Below are 22,789 nucleotides of genomic sequence, written 5' to 3' on the forward strand. Positions count from 1 at the left end.
ATGATAATGCAGAGATAAAAGAGATTTGAAGATCATTAAAACCATTTATACTTCTTTGCAAGACTTGGAAGACAAAGCTTGTTTTTGCAGGCTATTGTTGCCCTTACAGGTCCGAGAAGCTGAATCTAGGAGCTTTTTTAAAAAACCAAAACCATGTTTATGGCTATCCCTGGGAAAGTTTGGTATGCCTCGCATCACTATAGAAATAACAAGAGCAACAGAATGAAGAACTAGTTTCAGAGCCTTACGGTTCTACAATACATAATGGATATTCCTTCCCACTTCTGCCCAACTCCAGTTTTAAATGAATTACTGCTTTGGGGAGACCATGTGCAACAGACCTATGAACCTCACAGAAACACTCTAAGCCTGTAAGTTGAATGGATTGGGGGGGGGGGGTCTGCCAGCAAACGCTGCTCATCAGTGCATGCATTTGCTAGATTGTGTGTACAGCCACTCTGTGCATAAACAATATGAGCAGGTCAGAAACCCTACCCACTCACCATTACAAAAGCTGGGTTGCTTATTATACATACAGTTTCCAAGGCCTTTCTTTGCAGTCCAACTTCCTACCACAAGTGCATTCACTCTGAGTGCATGAATTATGTGCACTGTACTGAATAGTTGCATGCATACAACAACAACAAAAAGCCGTTACGGTAATCTGCACTTGACAAAAATTTGCTCCTTTGTGCAACTATTGTTAAAAGGTTTATTCCAAGGGTGGTTATGGGGGGTACCTCAACAGGATAAAGGTGCATTTATTTTTAAAACAGGTTTTATCACATTTGCCCATTTATAGCCCAGATGCCAGCCGGGCATATCCTGCACCTTTTCAAGAATGGGAAAATCCCATTCTTGAAAAGGTGCAGGATAAGCCCAGATACCAGCCAGGATGTATAGCAGATACATTCGCCCGGCCACAGGTGAATACGATAAAACCCACTTTAAAAATAAATGCACCTTTATCCTGTTGGGTAAGGCACGTTAAAAGAGTGTGTGCTATTCTCCTAAGGGGATAGAATAAAGGCATTGCCTTCCAAGTAAGAATTCCATACCCTCCAAATGAAAGGTTCCTTTTGTTCTCAAATTTCTAGCATTGCAGTAATTTAAAACTTCAGTTGTGCATTTAGAAATATAGGTTATGCATCCAAAGAAAAGGGGCAGGCAAAATTCCAATGGAATGCAAACACAGCAAATGTAAGAGTTCTAGATATTAGAACTGCAATATTAGAAATTTGAAAGGGAGAGAGAATTCTTATTTGGAGGAGCAGGGCCCTCATTCTTCTCTTCCCATAGCTACACCCCTGGTCTCTTTTCTAACACATTTGCTCACCTAATGTATGAAAGTAAGATCTGACAAGCTTCCTTCTTACAGATTTATTAGACAATGGTGGGAGAACCCAAGACTTTGTGGCATCATTCAGATGTCATCTTTTTTAGCGCAACAATACAAATCATGTGAAGTCAAAGGCTTTCACAGCTGGCATCCATAGTTTTTTGGGCTATTCACATCAGTTATTCACAGTACCGATGCTGCTGATCTTTTTTAAAAACTGGAAGGAAACCCAATATCAATTATCCCTGATTAAGTAGGTATTTAGCAGCCTCCCAAAAACTTAACTGGATGCATTCAGAATGCATGTGAACAATGGAGATTCAACTCGGATTCATCCTGGATTATGTTCACAATGTGAATAACCCCTGTGTTCAATCTTTGCAAAAATGCCTGGATAACTCCACTTACCACTCTCTTATGTTCAAAGTGTTGCATGAACAATACATAAACAAACACCACATCATTATAGGGTGTATTCATACCCAAAGGGCAGGAGACACTGAACTACCTGTAGTTGTTCTAAAACATCCACCAGACTGACTCCGATAAGATTTCAGCATCACGCACACATACACAACATAGCAAAAGTGGGAAGAGGCAAACCTCAAAGATAGATAGGTCTAAACAAGAAACCTGACAAGCTGTGATTGATCTACAAACTGGGGGTGGGTAAGGAGGCTGCTATAGTGAAGCTTGCCAAGGGAAATGCAGTTTCTAACACTTTGCAGCAGCTGCTGCTTCTCTTCCAGAGGAGTCACATGTGGTTGCTGGAGCAGTGAAAAGAAGCAGCTAATTGTCTGGGAAAGTTTAGCAGAGCTAGAATTAATATGATGGAGACTGAGCTCAGGTGTGCCATTCCATTCCCAGGGAAAAGAGCTGCTCAGGTGGAATTGAAATCCATTTTCTGGCCAGAGCTTTGTTCAAAGGCACAGTGGCAGCTTGGCACGTGCTTCTACCTGGGAGTGCTTCCCCCACTCCTAGCTCCAACTGCCCTTAACTTCATATCAGAGATAACCTGGGAAATGCATTGCAGTGTGCTGACCAGCCTTGAACTTTGTGTGGTGGTTGCTTAGCAATGGCTAACCTTGAAGACATACACCAGGAGGCAGAAGGGCCCAAAAGTGCATTGGGTGGATAAGCTTGCAGGGAAAACAAAACCAGAAAGTAAATAATCAGGGAAGAGAGAACAAAATCTTTCTCTAGATCCATTTTGAAAATGAAAATGCCCACCCTGTAAGGAATGCAAAACACCATTAAATGAACAGTGAGATAAAGGGAAAGGCTTTTCTTTCTGGCTGATTCTAATGTTGTGTCTCTGCTGGTTTATTCAGTAAGGCCTAGGGTTTTAACAGAGAAATACATTGGACTAAGAAAAGGGAAGAAAAGGCTACAAAGAGCATTTCATAACATTGGCAAATTGATGCTGCTGGTACTTTGCAAACTGGTGCAATTTTATGAGTGTGTCAAAACTGCTCATTCTTAGCAAGCAATTATAAAAGTATGCATGTTCAAAGAATAAAATACAATTTTTTTGCTTTTAAATACCCTATTTCAAAAAAACACGACAAAGAATAAAATGTTATTTAGAAATAAGACATGTAATGTGAAGATATGATGAGGTTTATATTTATCCCCCTGGAACACCATTTTTGTGGAAAGATGGCATAAATATTTATCAAATAAAATATTTCATGGGTTCAAGCTACAATGCCAGGTAATTTTTCTTGTTATGCCACTCCATGCATTGAAGATATTCCATGCTGAGGCTTTCATCAAAGCAATGCTTAGACCACTGCTCAAAGCAAATGTTTGAAATAGAAAATGGAAGGTTTTTTTAAAGAGCCCTGTTAATATTATCCCTGGGAATATTTATTTTTAAGCACCAAGAATTTGGTGCAGTGCGCTTTCTCCAAGAGGCAAAATACCTGCTTGTCAAGAAGATCTTTAAAGGGAGCGCCAGAGATAGGCCATCTCCAACTGAGATGGTTTAGCAAGATCTGCACAGGTGGTGGACTCCAGAGATAAGAAACCTGCCTAATCCACTTTTCAAATGCACAGCCACAGAGCTTCCAACCCTTGCAATATTATTAGGAGACTCACAATTCTAGATATTCCTTCCAAAGTCCAATGATTTATGTTGTTTCTTTTGTTGATCAAGATAGGCTACTATCCTCGGGTTTTTATTTATTTTTAACCCCAATAGCACGGGTACACAAATGATCCAAAGATAATAAGAGAAACATAAACAGTGGGTTGCTTTGTTCCTTACCTAATGAATTGGGCCAAAATTAAACACAAGGTCCTTTGATCTCAGTGTAGGAGTTAAGTATGTGTTCAATTCTCTTCCCATGAAATCTATAAGACATGCATGTTTACTCAAGGGTACACCCCACTGAGTCCAATAAGGTTAAATATGTATTTGAGATTACAACTCGTAGTATTTCAAATTAGAGACAATTTAGCCCACCAAAATGAATGGGCTTAATGACGTTTTATTGCTACCATTATGTCACATAATTGTGAATCAGGTTACATCCTAAGGGAACTTAAAGCAGCTCTTCCTTCCATCAGACATGCAGTGTGCATGTGTGAGTTTAAACTGCCCCTGCAGCTGGCATGACAGAGGGGGCACTGGGCTTTTACAGAATCAGACCAATGGCTCTCCTACATCTGTCAAAACCATCTGAACTAACTACAGTGTCCAGATTCCTCAGCCACATAGGTTAGGAACGCTGGAAGCAGTATTCCAACACATCTGGAGAGCAGCAGACTGGAGAAGGCTGTTCTATGATGAGTGAAATTTGGCTCTCCTAGTTTTTCAAATAAATCTTATCTGTCCCACCTGGGGAGTCCAAGGACTGATCCTCAGACCTCTGCCAAAGCATGTGCTCTACTGCTTATCTATGGCATGGTACAGACCGCCCCTTTGGGGCAGCCTGCACCTGCCTCTTTGCCCCAACGATTGGGGCCAGGGCAGCCATACTGGCAGCCCAGAAGCCCCAATCCGGCGCTTCTCCAGGCCACGGAGAAGAGAAAAGATGCCACTTCCCCATGGCCTGGAAAAGGGGTGTCCTTGGGGCTTCATGCCCCTGGACACCCCGGGAGCCAGAGCCAGGGGAGAAAGGGGCCACTCGGCCCCTTTCTCTCTGGTGTCGTTCCCGCAGCCATTTGGTGTCTGCAGGAACAAGGCGCACCCACAGAAGGAGTTCCGTTTTGGAGCTCCTTTGCACACAGTGCCAGGCCACCCTAAGCAGCCTGGGGTGGTGCGAAGATGTCACGCCTGTGCTGCACCGTTTGGACGCGATGTGGCTGTGGCATCATAATGGCAGCACCTGTATACACAGTAAAGAGAAAGATGACATAGAAGGAGACCACCTTGCCTCCCTTGACAGGGACTTCCAGAGTAGCCACCAAGAAGACTCTTTTGCATATACCACCAAACATGCCTCAGAATGGGTCCATGCAAAGTGCCACTTGCAAAGATATTAAGACACAGGCTGGCATCTCAGAAAGAATACCCCTTTTGAAACAGCCTTATCTCAATTTGTATGATGTGTGTGTACTTGCACACACATGCACACGAACACATACTTTCAAGTTGCCTGTTGACATATGGTGACCCCATGAATTTCATAGGGTTTTATTAGGCAAGGGATACTCAGAGATGGTTTTGCCAGTTCCTTCCTCTGAAATATAGGCTACAGTAACTGGTACTCATTGGTGGGCTCGCATCCAAGCACTAACAAGGGCTGATTTTGCTTAGCTTTCAAGATCAGATAATATACTGCAGTTTAAACTGCACTTGGAAACAGACCTGTTACCCCATGTCATAGCCCTCCTTCACCCCTAGTTGACCTCTGATATCTATTTAATATTGAAAGGGTCATTTGGTCACCTAGCCCCTAAAGGTGCTCCAATGCAAGAACAATAGCCTGCCCAAATAAGGAGATCTGGTAGGCTTTGCTTAGAAGCACTAGCACACATAGACAGGACCTGAGACTAAAATATGCATAATCCCTTCACACAGGAGTGTGATGGTGGGTGATGCACTGGGTTCTTGCTGAAATGACATTTCTTTGTATGAGACATTGATTGCCATGCCATTTCCATACAACTCTGGCCATTCTTCCTCCTGGAAAAATTCATTCAAACTCCTGAGAAACTGCCTCAGAACATGTTTCCTCCTAGCAATATGGCCATTTGAAGCAGTCCCAATTTGGTCTCGGTTGAGTTCAGACAGTTACTCTGTCCATTTCTCCCTTTACCCCTTGGCACACGCAGACCTACCCAGGTCTAGGCTGCATGCTGAGCCAGACTGATCTACTGCATTCCATGATAGGAACTCTGTGAGTCCAGTAAAGTATCCCCCCTGAAATTGCTATCAGCTACCACCTTACATCATTAGTTTTGTATGTGTGTGAGTGAGTGTCTGAGTGAAAGTTAATTTCCCTTTGTTGTTATAAATAAAACTAAATTAATTTGAATCTGCAGTCTGCATTTTTGTTTTTGATTTGGAACCATTACACATAGGCTAGGCCCTGGCTTTTGAAGCTTTCCTGAAGCCCTCTCACTGCTTCCTATTGAGTTAAATTAATTCCCCCATTGAAAGCAATTTGTGAGTGCCCTCTTGAGACCCAAGCATTTTGGATAACAGACCAGTAGGCAATGAATCCAACAGTAAAGTTGTTGTAAGAAGGGAGCCAGATGCTCCCTGTAGCTGGCCCTGGTCAACACTCTGGTCACCATGTACTGCATCAGATGAAATTTCTAAGCACTTTTCAGAGGCAGCCCCCCATACGACACAACATTAGTAGTGCAAATTAATTGTAACTAAGATGTGTCTTGCCATGGGTCAATCTGACAGATTCAGAAATGGGCACATAAACTTCAGTGGTGCATATACTCTACTGCTCATCACTGAAATGTGTGCTCCAGGTTCAAGGTTGAATCTAATAGTATACCCAAACTGAGAATCATGGGTCTTCAAGAGCAACCCAGTCTATCAGAGTTTGAATCCTTGTTCCCTCAGTTACCTTTTAACTGAGCAGGAGCACTTCTGTCTTGTCTGGATTAAAGTTAAATTTGTTTGTGTGTTTTAGATCTAAACAGCTTTTGTGGATTTAGAGAAAAGGAACAGGAAAGAGCTAGATGTGATCATCATATTGATGACACCAGACTTCAAATCTCTGAATGACATCTAATGATGTAATGAATACTTTAAATAGCAGGAGGGATAAGAATGAATGACAGCCAGCATAGCTCTAGAGACCAGGTTTTGAATCTCAGCTTGGCCATGGAAATCCACAGAGTAACCTTGGGCAAGGTATGCTCCTTCAGCCTTGGCAAGAAGAAACTTGCCAAGAAACCCCCATGATAGTGTTGACTTAGGGTCACCATAAATCAGAAACTACTTGAAGGCACACAAGAAGGAGGAGGAGGAGGAGGAGGAGAAATGCTGATTGACTGATTGCCTTCTGAATCTGTGCCTCCAAGAGGAACAAGAGCTACTTAAAACAGTGCCCTCAAATCCCATCCGAGACAGACAGTTCAGAAGGATGCCATGATCAATTATATCAAAAGTCATAATCTGGCAGAACCATCAGGATCATGGTGCCCTGGCCAACACAGACTACATCCTGTCATTTGTACACACAACCTCCCAACACAAATATCCATTGCTTTTCCTATGGAGGAAAAGATATAGAATCCCTGTACCTTTTCCCATTGTTGTTGTTGTGTACCTTCAAGTCATTTTGGACTTATGGAAACCCTAAGGCAAACCTGTCATGGTATTTTCTTGGCAAGATTTATTCAGAGGAGGTTTGCCATTGCCTTCCCCTGAGGCTGAGAGCATGTGACTTACCCAAGGTTACCCAGTGGATTTCATGGCCAAGCTAGAAATTGAACTCTTATCTCCAGCGTCATAGTCCAGCACTCAAACCAGTACGCCACAACTTTGAAAGTGCCATTTTTAGCAGAGGCCAGAAGTAGGAGAAAGAGTTTTGTAGTTCTTTTCCTCATTTCTCCTTTTCTGCTCTCAAATTGTTTTGTGGTTGTGGAGAAACGCTTTTTGGCTGAAAAAGGTGCAAGTATGGCAGGCAGAGTATCCCTAGCTTTCTAGTGTAACATCCAGGTTGAATCTCTCTGATAGTAACAAAACAAGAAGGTTTTTAAAAATAATAATAATAGTAATGATGATGATGATGTTCACATCTGAAAAAGTTCTAAAAGGGCTCTTGCCCGGTTTAGCTGTCCTTATAATAATTAATTTAATAATTTGTTTTATTTATATACCGCTATTCCAAAGATCATAGCGGTGAACAGCAAGTAAGCTAATTAGCAAGTAAGCTAATTTGCCCCAACAGTCTGGGTACTCATTTTAGCGACCTCAGAAGGATGCAAGCCTGAGTTGAGCTTGGGCCCTTTTCCTGGTCTTGAACTCGCAACCTTGTGGTTTTGAGTGAATGGCTGCAGTACAGGCATTTAACCTCTGCGCCACCAGGGCTCAGTTATGAATGCTGCTAATGAAAGAAAATAGAACTATTTACCTAAATAAATTTTCTAACCAATGTAAGTTTTGTATTTCAATTATAGGAACAGGAAAAGCTTAAAAAGGGCTTTCAATATCTTGTGAAAATGGCCTGATATACAGCCCCTGTGTCTGCCTCCTGAGTAACTAACATTGCCAACTAACTATTTAATAAAAGAGGCTTGGCCTGCTCTTTTGGCTTTTACAGCAATTTGATGAGCAGAAACAACAGATAAACCTCATCATTTGTTAATATCTGTACATTAGACTGTTGGTAAAGGCACAGCTATAGTTACCAGTCCAAAAGTTGGCAACGCTGTGAGTAATCCTTGGCTACTTACCCAGTACTGATGTCATAGTGGTACCATTTGTAAGGAGAGAGAAAAGAACAGACAGGCAGGAAAGAATTATACCCACAAAAAGCTATAAAGTCCAGCCTGTAGTCTGAGGCAGGAAGATGTGAAATGTTATAGAATTATCTAATTATTTTTATATTTTGCATTTCTTACGTGTAGAACACAAGGTGCTGCTGCAGTAAAAGGCAAGTCCAAATTATAAGACTTTCAACAGCTATTATTGCCCCAGCCTAAAAAAAAAAGCTCCTTTTTATTCTCTGTGAGACCAAGTGCTTGTTTTCATGGACAAATTACCCCAAATTCCTGCCAGCCTTGTTTTGTCCTGTTTACATGATACAGGGCCAAAACCCTAGATTGGGTGCAAGCTGTTTTCATGATGCTCGCACAAGATTCAGGGTGTCCTCTTCCTAACCTGCATTTAAATAACTCACCTTTTGTTGTAAGTTTTTGGCTCTGTTGCAACAACAACAAACAGCTGCCATTACTTGTGGTCCCTGCAAGCCTCCCAGCACCACTGCTGCAGACACATGTCACTCTGTCAGAATGAGGTGCTCACCATCAATAGCATGACTGGGTGCATCATTATGATCTCAGCAATGGCACCCAGCAAGGATTAAGGACCGTGTGGAAAGGCAGCCACCCACTGTTCACTGAAAGAGCAAAAATCCACATCCAAGGTAAGGAGCAAATTTGAGGAGAATTTGGGGCCTGTATCTGAAAGACCTGAGCAAGGCTGCTGATGATAGGGTGACTTGGAGGTCTCTCATTCATAGGGATACCATACGTTGAAGTCAACTTGACAATAACAATAGTTAAAGAGGTATGGAGAACAAAACATATGAGGAGAGGTTGGGCATATTCAACATCTTGCTTCTTTCTTTCCTGAACCCAGTTTGGACATCTCACATTTCTTGTTCCATATATCATAAATATCTTTGTTGTAGAATTTTGAGCATCCCTTTGCTTGCATGGCAAATAAATGCAATGGTCTTGTGGTTACTCCAATCCCTGATGTCCCCTCTCTTGGTGAATTAGAATGTATATTGAATGTTTCCAATTTGTCAGCCATTCCCACCCCTGCACTATCCCATCACCAGTACACATTTGAGTCCACTGCCAGTCCAATGAGCTACTGAATATAGGTTATGAGTGGCACCATTGTCATTTGAAGGAGGGAAATTGTTTGGGCCAGCTCTCCTCCTTTCTGCCAGTATTTCTCCAATTTACATTCTCCCAAAGCTGCTTTTCACTTTTAAAATTATATCAATGCTTGGATTATTATTTATGCATTAAAAGATTATATCCTGCCCTTAAGTATGAATATTATCAGAGTAGCAGTTCCACCTGTTTGCTACTCACTTTTTATGCTACAGTTCCTGGTTGGGCCTAATACACCCCCTTACCCATTGAATACAAAAGTAGATCAGTTGTCAGTCTTAAAGCATCATTTAGGAAGAGTAGCATGTGAATTAGAAAGGCAAATATAAAGGATAAAAAAGCCAAGTCAAAATATATGTTTTGTAAAAATACATAAAAGGATTGCTGTCCCCTCAAGGTGGGATAAAACACAGGGAGAGTTAATTAAAATAAGCCATGCACCTTGCTGTGCCAGCCTGCCTTGATAAAACAAAAACAAAAATCACCATTGTGTAGGCTGGTGGATAAAGAAGAGGATGTACAGATTCAGAGAAGGCTGAGTGCATATGAACAGAAGATCAGTGAATTCCACCCAGCGGCAGAAATGGCAGGTCTATATTCTCTTGCCCTGCTCCAGACCAGTGTTCCCAACAATATTCGTCCTGAGAGAGCCAACATGGTGTAATGGTTTGAGTGTTAAATTTCATTTCTTTAAGACCAGGGTTCTAATCCAATTCAGCCAATGGAAATCAACTGGTTAAGCTTTGGCAAGTCATTCTGTCTCAGCCTCAGAAAAAGGGAATGGTAAACCCCCTCTGAACAACTATTCTCAAGAAAATCCCATGGTAGGTTCTTTTTGATTATAATTTCATGGAGAAGATATCATTGTTCATATGAAAAAAATTGAGTTTTTTATGTAGTTCCATGTGATTAATTTCTTCACCCTCATGAAATAATGGGTATGTCTACACAGCAGGAATAAAACAGTTTGACACCACTTTAACTGCCATGACCCTGTCCTACAGAATCCTGGGATCTGTAGTTTGGTGAGGCACTAGACCTTTCTGACAGACTAAGCTGAATACCTCACCAAATTACAAATCCCAAAATTCCAAAGGATGGATCCATGACAGTTAATGTGCAGGGACGTAGCCAAGGAGGGGGTCCTTGGGGTCCGGACCCCCCCTTCCATTAGTAAAATGAGTGGTGTGTGCTGCTGCGCCGCCGCTCCCAAGCCCCATTATAATGGTGGCACTTAGTCTGGACCCCCCCCCTTCCTAAAATCCTGGCTACGTCCCTGTAATGTCTATGCCATGCTTCTTCCGGGGTGCTGCTTTTCCAGTCCTGACTGGCTTCCTTCACTGAAGGGTCCAATGTGCGCTGACCATTATGTAAAGAAGTGAAGGCCCAGGAAAAGCAACTGGAAAAAATCATGCAAATCCAGTTTTTTTCCCCTGAGATTTTTCCCCCTGAACCCTTTTCCCCCCAGAACAAATTAAAAAAATTAATTGAATATGGAATATTTTTTCTGGAATAATGAATAATACATTTAAAACAAGGGTGTGCAGATATTTACTATTCCCAAATAATTTCTAAAAATTATGTAAGCAGAAGATTATAGTTGGCCCTCCATAGTCTATATCTGTGGATTCAACTATCCACAACTTGTATTTTTAAAAAAAATTCCAAAAGCAAATCTTGATTGCTTTTGCAATTTAAATGATTTTGCCATTTTATATAAAATATATGTAGTATATTTTACTATATCATTGTGTATAATGGGACTTGAACATCCACAGATTTTGGTATCCACAGGGGTTTTTGGAATCAAAACCCAGTGGATACCAAGGGCCTGCTATATGTATAGTATTAGATCATTAAAATTCCTAGTCTTGTTTTTCTCTTTCTCAGTACTAATATCACATTTATTTTCATTTTTTCTGAAAATTACCATTTTTTCCAGAAAAAAATGAGAAAATTTTATTTCCACCTTAACCCCCACCATGGCTTCAAAATTTTTAGAAACTTTACATCTTTATCCTTCTAGATGTGTCTCTGAAACCCTGTGAGGAGACAAACAGCTGGAGAAGGCTTTTGAGAAGAACAGTCAGGAAAAGAAGTATTAGCACCTCTTTTCCACACATCCCTTCCACAGTTTCCTGCTCAGAAGTCAGAGCCTCCTGTTTTCCATTCACTCATCTGTTTATTTTACAAATCCTATACACTGATGGTGAATACTTTCTCTGAGCACAACAGCACAATCCAGCCATAAAAGGCTTGAATAAACCCTAGGTTTTTTTCTGACTACAAAAGAAAAAAAATATTGGAGAGGGGACCATTAAGGGAGAATGAAATAGCCCACTGAGGTCTAGCCATGCCCAGGAGCCACACAATGCCCATTGGCTGTTATGGAGGGAGGGAGCAAGAAAACTGAGGCCTTATTCAGATGGTGAAAATAATCCAGAATAAATCCAGGTTGAATCTCTGTTGTTCACATGCATCCCAAATGCACCCGATTAAGTTTTTTGGGGGGCTGCCAAAAAAACACACACTTAACCCTGGATAATTGATACCGAGTTTTTCGCATCATCAGCAGTGTAAATAACCAATGCAAATAGATTCGGGATAATTTGGGATTAAACTCTGCATGCCTTGAATGCATTTGAAATACATTCACATCATCAACTCCATGTTTATTCAAGCGCTGGCACATGTGAGCATCTGAACTTCTAGAGATGCACAGAGATGCAGTTCCATAGTGTGAATAACAAACTCAGAATGTGTGAAATCATTCACATCATTCTGCTAAAAAAAAAAAAAAGTCTAAATGACCCCTGAAATGTAGTCAGAAAGGACAGAGTGGAATATCCTGAAAGGAAAAATGTCTGGATGGTTGCTTTCTGGATCAGGCATATGTTATTCTGCAAAATGGTCTTGCAGGTCCCCATTTGTAATAATGATATAGTAATAACAGAGGGCCTACATGCCGTAGGGAGAACCAGCATGGCATAGTGGTTTCAGTGTTGGACCACAATTCTAGAGACCAGAGTTTGATTCTCAGTTCAGCCATGAAACCCACTGGGTGACCTTAGGCAAGTCACATGTTCTCAGCTTCAGGGGAAGGCAGTGGCAAACCTCCTCTGAACAAATCTTGCCAAGAAAGATTTGCTAAGAAACCCTTTGATAGGGTTGCCATCCATCAGAAACTACTTGAAGGCACACAACGGCAATAATAATACTTCCTCTGAACCTTTCCTTCTGCGCTTCTTTTTTCAAACTCACCCTCCCCTTTAAATCTCTTTGCCTAGCTTCCTCTGCTTCTTTTCCTTTCTACTTTCTCCTTCCTTCTGTCTTCTTCTCTATAATTGTGTGTCTCAACCCAGGAAAGTAACAGCTCTTCTGGTCTTAATTTTCTGTTACAAATAAAATAATACCATGCCTTAGCAATGAAACAAATTGTTTCAGAAATGATATTGTTGTGAACTACATTGTGGATGTGGAAGGGAGAAGTCTGTGATCATTGTAACAAAAGAGGTGGGAGTTACTCATCATGGTCACACTAGAAATAGTTGCTCATCTTAGATACTTGCAGAGGAATTCTGTTCTTCAAATAATGTTCAGTAGAAGTGAGGAATATTTGGCGCTCCATGTCTTTTGGACTATAGCTCCCTTAATCTCTTATCATTGTGGGTGTGGGCTAGACCTTCTGAGCATGGATGTCCAAAAGATCCATCCATAATATACAGTTCTAATGGCCTTCTTTTGTTATTCCTCAGTTTTCCTTGGGTTTGGATGTGGGACTCATCTTTCTGTCGACTTAAAAAGCACTCTCACTGTAACACTCAAAACCAAAGATGCAGACCTGCAAGATATGGGAACTACCAAAGCACCATGTTTGTTTCCCCTCCGTGATTATTTTTGTCCAAAACATACTGGAAAAATAATCCAGTTTGAGACTGCTTTAACTGCCTTGGTTTAGTGCTAGGAAATCCTGGGAACTGTAGTTTCTTGTGGCACTAGAGCTCTCTGACAGAGAAGGCTAAATGTCTCCCCAAACTACAGTTCTCAGAATTCCCTAGCACTGAGCCAGGACATTTAAAGTGGTCTCAAACTGGATTATTTCTGCAGTGTGTTTTGGGCTTAAACCACCTTGTCTGATGACAAAGTCAGTGAGCTTCAAATGTTAGTATAATTTCTCATACATGCCTTTTGGTTGGCTTACTCCTGAAATGACAACCCTGATAAGCGTATACATCAGCCGGTGCGATAGTCATTCTTCGACTGATTTTTTTTTAATTCTCCACTTAAAAAACAACAACTCTGAAGTGGGATGCTGTGTCAAAAGAGAATGTACAAAATTATCTAGTGACAGGGTACTTCCAAATCCAAATGTGTGGATATGCAATACAACAGCAGAAGCCCACTCAGCATCCAAATAAAGTGAAGGGTACCGCAAAGGTTATAATGATAAAATTCAGCCATAGAAGGCATTTGGTAATAATAAAGAAGGGGACTCTGAGCATGTGCAGAGTACATTTTCTTCACTACCAAAGAACCCTTGCCAAACCCATACATCTAGTGTTGGGGCAGCAAGAAATGCTGGATAGAGAGCTGCAAAAAGTATATTAGATGTCTGTAGACAATTAAGCTTTTAACGTTCACTCTGAGCTTCAGTGTTGGTAGACCTTTTGAGAATGATAAGATAACTTTATATTTCTTGGAGAGCAGCAACATGAGCTGTTTTACTTTGCAGTGCCCCAGCTCTGACCATTACAAAGACTTCATCCTGTGGAAACAAGAAAAATTGACTTTGGCTGCTGCCACATTGCAGAATTAATGCAATTTGACACCACTTTAACTGTCATGGCTCCGTCCTATGAAATCCTGAGATCAGTAGTTTGTTGTGACACCAAAGCCCTCTGACAGAGAAGGCTAAATATCTCACAAAACTACAAATCCCAGGATTCTATAGCATTTGAGCCATGGAAGTTAAAGTGGCATCAAATTACATTAATTCTGCAGTGTCAATGCACCCTTAATTTGTCCCATTGACATCTGGGGGACTGCTTATAAGACACACAGCTAAGCAGTCTTTTAGCAAGCTGATGACTGATCCCATCAAGTGAATGAAGACAGGTCTATGCTTCAAAGGCTCACGCAGGCCATGTGACTAGGCTCAGTAGCAATAAGAAGCATACCAGTGAAAACCAGCCTTTTGCTGACAGCAAGCAAACCTACGCACATCAGCAGCACCCAAAAGGAGTTGCTGGAAGTGGAGCTGCCCTTGGAGAAATCAGGAAGTCAGCACTCAGTAGGCACACCCTGCTGATCCCACTCGGCAGCCCTACAGTGTGGAATTTGTCACATCGCTCTGTGCCAAGCCTGCAGTTGTTCCAGGCACTGCTGAACATGCCAACAAACAATTCACAGCAGCGGAAGTTGTATTCTGCTCACATTAAAACACCCAGTATGGGCAGGTAGCATGTGACGTTATGATGTAGTTTCCTGAAGTGATCTGCTGCTCCCATGTGGGAGGAGAATGGGGTGTGTTGGAGGATACATGCCAGCAGTTTTAGAGACACTATATTAAGCTCTTCCTTGAGGACAGTAACTTAGAACCTGTGGTTTGCAGGGGCTCTTTTAGGCTATAGATTATTTCATCAAAAATGCTTACTGTATATACTCATGTATAAGTCTAGAAATTTTAGTCAAAAAAGTGACCCCAAAAATCTGAGTCAACTTATCCACCGGTCAATAGGTATTGTACTTTAACTCACATATATATATATATATATACCATCCCCTGGTGAAAAGCAAGAGAGTAAACTGTCCTGGAAGCACTGACTTCCCTCTATTCTCTCATCGAACCAGCTCTTAATACGAGCACAGTTATGAGCAAAGCTTTCTACTTTTTGCCAAGCATTATCATTTTCTAATGAGTAAGTAACACTCTCTCATGATATCTCCAAAGAACAACAGCAGCCTGGTACATACCTTCCATGTTGTCTGGGCTGGCGGCAGCATTTTTTACTCCGCAGGGAAGCCACAACTGCCAAACCGCGCAGCTTCCCTGGGGAGGAAAAAGAACCCACAAAAAGCGGGTTCTTTTAAAGCTGCAGGGGCGGAGTAACAAGTGCACCACTGGTGCACTGGTTACACATGTGCCGCATGGCAACGTACGGACACGACGCAGCGCTTACATAATAATGGCGGCGCCCATGTATACAGGGCGCTGCCATTGTTACGGTGCTGCATCATACTAGGGTTAGGGACCATGCGGTTGCTGCACAGCCCCTTAACCCTAGTACGGTGCCAGCACGGCGCATTAGCACCATCTGTACTGTGCTATAGCTACAAGTGAGAGTTCAACTTTGATTTCCCATTAACTGTAGTTAGGCCCTAGGAAAAACAAGGCAGTATCTGTATGATCAAAGAATCCCAAAGCTTTGCAGGGACTGGATCTTTAGAGAGAAAAGAAGGAGAGAGAGAAAACACACACACAAAGGCTGGAATCCTCCTGGTGATCCAAAGCAAAGTAAACCCATTGAATGAGCTGTTGAACGGTGAGTTAGCATATAGGTAAATGCAACTGATCCAATACATTTACTCTAAAGAGTAACAACAGCTTGATGGGAACTAAGAAAGCTTAGTAGGCAGAGAATACTAAATATCTTTTGTAGGGGAAGAAGAATGGAATATGCTGGAAGACAACATGACTAGCTGCTTGGAACACTGCTGCAAGTTAGTTTTTTGAAGAGAGCTTCAAACTGCAACATTTTGTTGCAGTCTTACTTGTGATTTAATATTTATTATCTTAGTTCACTTCCACTCGGTATGAGTTACCTGAGAACAAAAAGTTCTTACTGTGATATAGAACTCTATTCACTTTCATTTTACAGACAGAAAGAAACAACACCTGCCAAACAGCATTTGCCTTCCATTAAAACTGGCCCAGAAGCAAAATATGATGGTACAGAGAAAGTGGTTTGTACTGCTTAGCTGGACCAGCTACTCATAAATGGATATACAGACAGGTCCCTCCCAAGATGCAGCATCTATCTGTGGAATGTAAAAAAGTTACTTTTTTGAGAGTACAGTTCCCAGAATCCTCCAGCCACCATGGTCAGCAGCTGGGCAATTCAGAGAGCTGAAGTCCAAAACACTAACTTGCAGCATTGTTTAACTTGCAGCATTAGTATCTCCCTTTTCATCCAGAAAGACTTCCAGGGTGTCTTCCGAGCCCAATAAACACAAGACAGTCCCTGCCCATTGCATTCATAATGGTTTCATAAATATACGAGTCATGTCAGGTATGTAGGTATGAACAGATGTATGTTATGACTTTTATGATGAAAAGGAGAGGAAAAAAACTTCTTTCCCATTCCTGTGCCACACCCCATCTCAATAGGACTGCCTGCTGTGGACAGGCTTCTGTGATTTTAAGATTTCTTTGATGGACAGAATTGCACGAACAGAAGCTATTCCTACCATGCAGAAACAGGGATAGGCAAAGTTTTATCTGATGCATGACCGGACTGTCCAGCAACTTTCAAAAGCAAAGAAGCCTGTCAATTACAAAATAAACAAAAATAGGTGACAAACCTACATCTTTCCCATGCCTGTGCCCTGAGCGACTTAATTGTTCTTGACATGGTGCCACATCTGCAGCTGCAGAAATTCTTGCTTGCATAATCACTAACACAGCCGAGCTGTTGCTTTAGCCAGCCTAACAGTCTGTATTGTTTCCTGACCAACACATATTGTGACCATGTTCAGAGTTTGGGCAAAGCTGTGCTAGCTGGAGGATTGTGGGAACTATAATCCCCCTAAAGTTACTTTTCCAAGATTTGTTCATGCTCCAGCCCATTTATTGCCACATAGAAATAGGCTTCAGTAATTATAATTATGTCGGAAAGTATTTATTAAGAATGTAGAATAAATACAAGATTGTGGCCTAAAATGCCTTTATGGATCTTACTCCATGAAGATTTATGCAGAAGAGAAACAGTGTTCAAGGATAAATGGATAACATCAAGATATTTTAATGTTGGAAGAGGGGTATCACAGAATCAAAACAAGAAAAGAATTGGAGTGGGAGGGCTATAATTTTTAGTTGTGTTTCTGCAGACAGATATTTGAGTGACTTAAGATGGACAGGAATTTATATGGTTTGGAATGAACAAAATCAGAATTTGGAATGCAATTGTGTAGAGATGATGAGCATTTTAATTGCTAACATATATGAATCATTATTGAAAATAGACATGGAAGATGAACAGGTAAAGGAATGTATGATAAAATGGATTCAGAACAGAGGTCATAATATACAGATGGATCAGTGGGAAAGAATGTGGTTGAAGGGTTTAGACATTTACTTTAAGCTATATTACGGAGAATTTTTTACTAAATGATGTATAGATGATATTTGACACCACAAAGGCCCTTTAAGATGTACAAACAAGAAATTACTTCTAACTTGCCAGCTAAGGGTTATAATTAACTGATTATTCAACTTCCTCTAAATATATACAGTAGGCTCTTGGTATCCACTGGGGTATGGTTCCAGGATCCCCCATGGATACGAAAATCTTTGGATGCTCAAGTCCCATTAAATACAATGACATAGTAAAATGGTCTCCATTATATAAAATGGCAAAATCAAGGTTTGCTTTTTGGAATTTATATATTTTTAAATGATTTTCAAGATGTGGATGCCTGAATCCATGGATAAAAAATATCCACAGATTGGGTTGACTGTATATAAAATACACTTCTATGTGTTATTCCATTCTACTATTCTTCAAATCCTAAAATTCCTATTTTCCTCAAATATTTTTTCATAAAATCAACAATCAGTTCCCAATCCTTTTTAAAAAAATTATTTTAAAGGATTTATTTATTTATTATAAAATTATAACTTTGCTGAAATAGAGAAATTGACAAATCTGATTAAAGAAAGAGCACAAAAAATACATAATTTTATCAGCCAGTCTTCTTGTTGGAAGTGAAATAAAAAGGAAGCAACCTTTTATCCCATGTGGTGGACTTCTACTATTGACTCAGATATATTCTATGATAAAGACCATTCTGAAATTTAAATTTCAGTTAAAACCAGATTTTTTTCTATTGGGCTTTATGGATGAACAGATGGAGAAGAAAGATTGAATAATTGTCCTACATATGCTCACAGCTGCTAGAAAAATTTGTGCCCAGAAGTGGAAAGACACTACTATTCCCTCACAAGAAGACTATTTGGTTTTATGAGAAAATATTAGAAGGAAATAGAAATTTAAGATTTGAAGAATAGTAGAATAGAATAATATGGAGAAGGCTCTGTGTGTGTGTGTGTGTGTGTGTGTGTGTGTGTGTGTGTGTGTAAAATTTGATAATTATAACCATTAGCTGACAGGTTGGAAGTAATTCTTGTTTCCTTTCTCCCCTCCCTTTTGTTATTTTGTGCAATGGCTAGTTTGTATAGTTTGTAGAAGTAATCGGTTTTAGGTTTGAAGTTTGGATGTATGTTTTCCTTGTAGATTCACCTTATCTGTTTTTTTTTAATATTAATAAAATTATGTGTTAATTAAAAATATAGAATTAGGCCTCAAGGCTCTGGCTTCAATACAATTAGAAAAGAACACTCAGTACCAGACTTGGTGTTTTTTTAATCAGCTATTACCATTTTAAAAAGAGTATTGTCTTTGTGTGTACTTCATTGCATCTCTCGTTAATCATGGTCAAAGAATCTTGTCGTTCCTTTAGTCAACGAGAGGCCCTGAAGCAGGAGTGGGAATTGGGCATCCTTCCAGCTGTTGTTGAACTGCAAGTTCCAGCAGCCCTGCCAATGGTGAAGGATGCTAGGAGATGCAGTCCAGCAACTGGAGGGTCACACAGGCCTCTGTTCTACTCTACAGGCTAGTTCAAACCAGTAGTAACCTGCTTCATGCAAATGTTGTTGTGTCTGCTTGCAGTTGCACACATTCATTTAAAAAAATATGTACGTTGCTTCCAGAACTATTAAGCATGGCAGTCTTGGCCCTTGCCATTAATAAAGGTAAAGATAAAAGTAGTCCCTTGACATGAATGTCTAGCCATAACCAACTGTAGGAGGCAGTACTCATCTCCATTTCTAAGCTAGTGTTGTCCAAGGACTGCTCCTGTGGTCATGTGGCCAGCATGACTGCACCGAACGCTGTTACCTTCCCACCCAAGTGGTACCTGTTTTTCTACTTGCATTTGCATGCTTTCAGACTGCTAGGCTGGCAGAAGCTGGAACTAGTGACAGGAGCTCACCCCATCATGCAGCACTTGGGCCTCAAACTGCCAACCTTTTGATTGCCAGAATTAGTGTTTTAAGTATTAAGCTACTGCTAGGTGTTTATTTGCATGTATATAAATAGAGGTCTGTGTAAGGTAGGAATAGGCAACTTCCAGATGTTTTTGGACTGAAGCTCTGCAGTTCCTCCTCAATGACTGGGCTGACTAAAGCTCATGGAAGGCCAAACATATCTGGTGGGCCAGTGACTGGGCCATAGTTGTCAGTACCTGGTATGATGGCTAACCTGGCTTTCAGATAACATTGTCCACTACACAGTTCTAGCACATGGGACCTCCGTGTTCTCCACACCATTTGTATTATTATTATTATTATTAATAATAATATGTACTCAGAGCTGAGCAGAGATACATTGCTGCCTGAGGCCAAGAACAAAACTGGCCCTGCTCTCTGTCCCATGTTCCACACATAATTTTTTTCTTAATTGAAAGGCTTATTCAGGTTAGTCTGCAGAAGTGTGTGTTCTCCTGATATAGCTCCTTCAGATTTTCCCAATGTTGTCACTTCTATGGCTACATCCACAAACAGAAATAATCCAGTTTGACACCACTGCCATGGCTTAGTGCTATGGAGTTTTGGGAAATGTATTGTGGCACCAGAGTCAATAACAACTTGAAGGCACACAGTGATAATAACTGAAAGGATCTAGAGCAGGGGTCTCTCCTTCACCAGTTTCCTGGCACCTTCCAGCAGGTGCCCACTGTTTCACTCTGCCCAAAGGACTGCCCTTCTCTACACACCTTGAAAAGCTACTGCTAGGGATCAAGGGAGATATAGTAAGAACCAGAGACATTGTGTTAAAGTCAGGGATGAGGTGAGAAATAAGGGAGGTGAGAAATGGCATTGTCCCCAAGAATTCTGCCCTCCCAAAATAAATTTCCCTTCAATCTATAAACTTCTAACATTGCAGATAGAGACACTGAGAATCATTCACACCTAGAACTCTCATATTTGCTGTGTTTGCATTCCCCTTGTAATGTTGTCTTCCTCTGTTCTTTGGCTGCCTAAACTGTATTTTCTTACTGTTCAAGTTTTACATTATTGCAGTGCTAGAATGTTCATTTGGAGGAGCGGAATTCGAATTGGGTGGGGGAATGTCCTCATATCGCCCCCTCATCCCCATAGCCACAGCCCCCAGAGGACTAGCCTGAAATTAGGCAGATGCATCCAAGGAGAGCCAGTGTGGTATAGTATTGGACTAGACCCTGGAGATCAGGATTTGTATCCACTCCAAACAATTTGTGAAGTTACCATAAGTCAGAAATAATTTGAAGGTACACAACAATAACAACCACCTTCCACAAAGCAAACAAAGCAGCACCCTCCTCCATACCCTGGGCAAATGTTCTGCCAACATTTGCAGAATTACAAAAAGATCTTAAGGGAAAAAATTCAAAGGGGGAAGTGCAAAAACAGTCCCATTTGTGTGCTAAATGGACATATAGAATGATGACTGGCTGTTTGAAGAATAAATGGGTGGAAAGAGAAAAACGTGGGAATCCAAATGGACCCTGGCATGTGGCCCCTCCATAAAACTATTTGAATGAAGTGCAGCAATCTCAATAAAAATGCTTTTCTGTAAAGTACCCAGGGCTGGTCTTTGTGGCCCATGTTAAATGGTTCATTGCAGCAACAACATACAGATGGCAAAGTAGTAATGCAACAACAGAAGGAACCCAAGCCTTTCCCATCTGGGTCGGAAACCACTGGAACCCAATGATGTAATGGAACCTGGGTATGCTGGTGCTTTTGATTAATGAAATCAATGGCATCATCTTCCTTCAGTTATTCAAGTTCCCTCTGAGATTATCTGCAATTTGCACAATAGCTTGAGGGGGAAATTATTATTTTTTTCCTAGCAATAATACACAGTTTCAAGCTACCTTTGTTATAATACAAATTATTTGGGGGGAGGTGATTGTGAGCTGGCAGTCAAAACCCATTGCCCTTACAAAATGCCTGCTTCTTTCAGAACTGAAAACAGCTGGAACTGGTTTGTTGGTTTGGATCAGCATATTTTTACTTTCCTTGGGGTCATGTCTATGGGGATTGTCAGTGCCTAGAACAGTTATTCCCAAACTTTAGTCCTCCGGATGTTTTGGGCTTCAATACCGAGAAACTCCAGCCAATGTGGTCAACATTCAGGAATTCTGGGAGCTGAAGTCCTAAACATTTGGCGGACCAAAGTTTGAGAACCACTGATTTAGAATTACACCACCAGTATGTGAGATACAAAGTTGTAAGAAGGAGCAGTTCAGCAATACAGAGACTCCAAGAATGAGGAACAGTGGTGTGAGCTATGGATCTCTCTCCAGATGTGGAAGTCAGAACTGACATCCATCAAGAGACACAAAGCAGACAAGAGTCAATCCAAGATCTAATGTAGGAAGTGGGAGAGCAGCATTTAAATCAGGGCTAGTCAACCTTTGCCCCTCCAGAGGTTTTAGACAAAAACATCCTTTGCCATTGTTCATGCTGGTTAGGTCTTTGGGGAGATGAAGTCTAAAACATCTGGAGGGCCAGTTTCCTCAGCCCTGATTTAAATATTCTATAGAATCACAGAAAGGGACCACAAGGATCAACTAGTCCAGCCTCATACCATGCTAGTAGACACAGTTAAAACACTCCTAAAAGATGACCATCTAACCTCTGCTTAAAGACTTTCAAGTAAGTAGAGTCCACCATGTTCCAAGTCTATCCCACAGCAGCACTGCTCAAACAGTAAAGAAGTTCTTAATGTTTAGGTGGAATCAGTTTTCTTGCAATTTGAATCCATTGCTCTGTGTTCTGGTCTCTGGAGCAACAGAAAACTAGCTTGTTCCACTTCTACATGGCATCCAGATATTTAAAGACAGCTATCAGGTCACCTCTCAGTCTTCTCTTGTCCAGAGTAAACATACCCAGCTCCCTAAGTCATTCCTCATAAGGTTTAGAATAGACTCCTTATTGTGGCCATAGACTAGCACAGATAAAAAGAGGATACAGAATAAAAGGTTAAAGAAAAGGGTTTAAAATGGCATTTAAAATATCTTTTCAGATTACACAGCTCCAGTGAGTAAGACAAGATTGGTTCTAGTCTATTGTGCAGGTCATTG

At 41.0% G+C, this 22,789-nt stretch overlaps 1 protein-coding gene across 3 annotated transcripts in view; it reads right to left on the bottom strand.

The window, feature by feature from the left end:
- DPF3 (double PHD fingers 3) overlaps positions 1-22,789 on the bottom strand; it is a 275,329-nt gene that overhangs the window by 247,873 nt on the left and 4,667 nt on the right. For 2 of the 3 annotated variants that reach the window (XR_016280963.1, XM_089521810.1), the window contains exon 1: positions 22,342-22,381. The exons of the other annotated variant lie outside the window; for it this stretch is intronic. Coding sequence is in view for 1 of the 2 variants with exons in the window: in XM_089521810.1 (XP_089377936.1) it covers positions 22,342-22,379 (38 nt within the window). In the remaining variant the exon portion in view is untranslated. Of the gene's footprint in view, positions 1-22,341; positions 22,382-22,789 lie in introns of those variants that run through there. 3 annotated transcript variants of the gene reach the window in all.

Source organism: Sceloporus occidentalis, unplaced genomic scaffold (genome assembly GCF_023333645.1).
Source record: "Sceloporus occidentalis isolate IW3139 unplaced genomic scaffold, rSceOcc1.0.p SCAF_4, whole genome shotgun sequence".
Classification (NCBI taxonomy): Eukaryota; Metazoa; Chordata; class Lepidosauria; order Squamata; family Phrynosomatidae; genus Sceloporus; species Sceloporus occidentalis.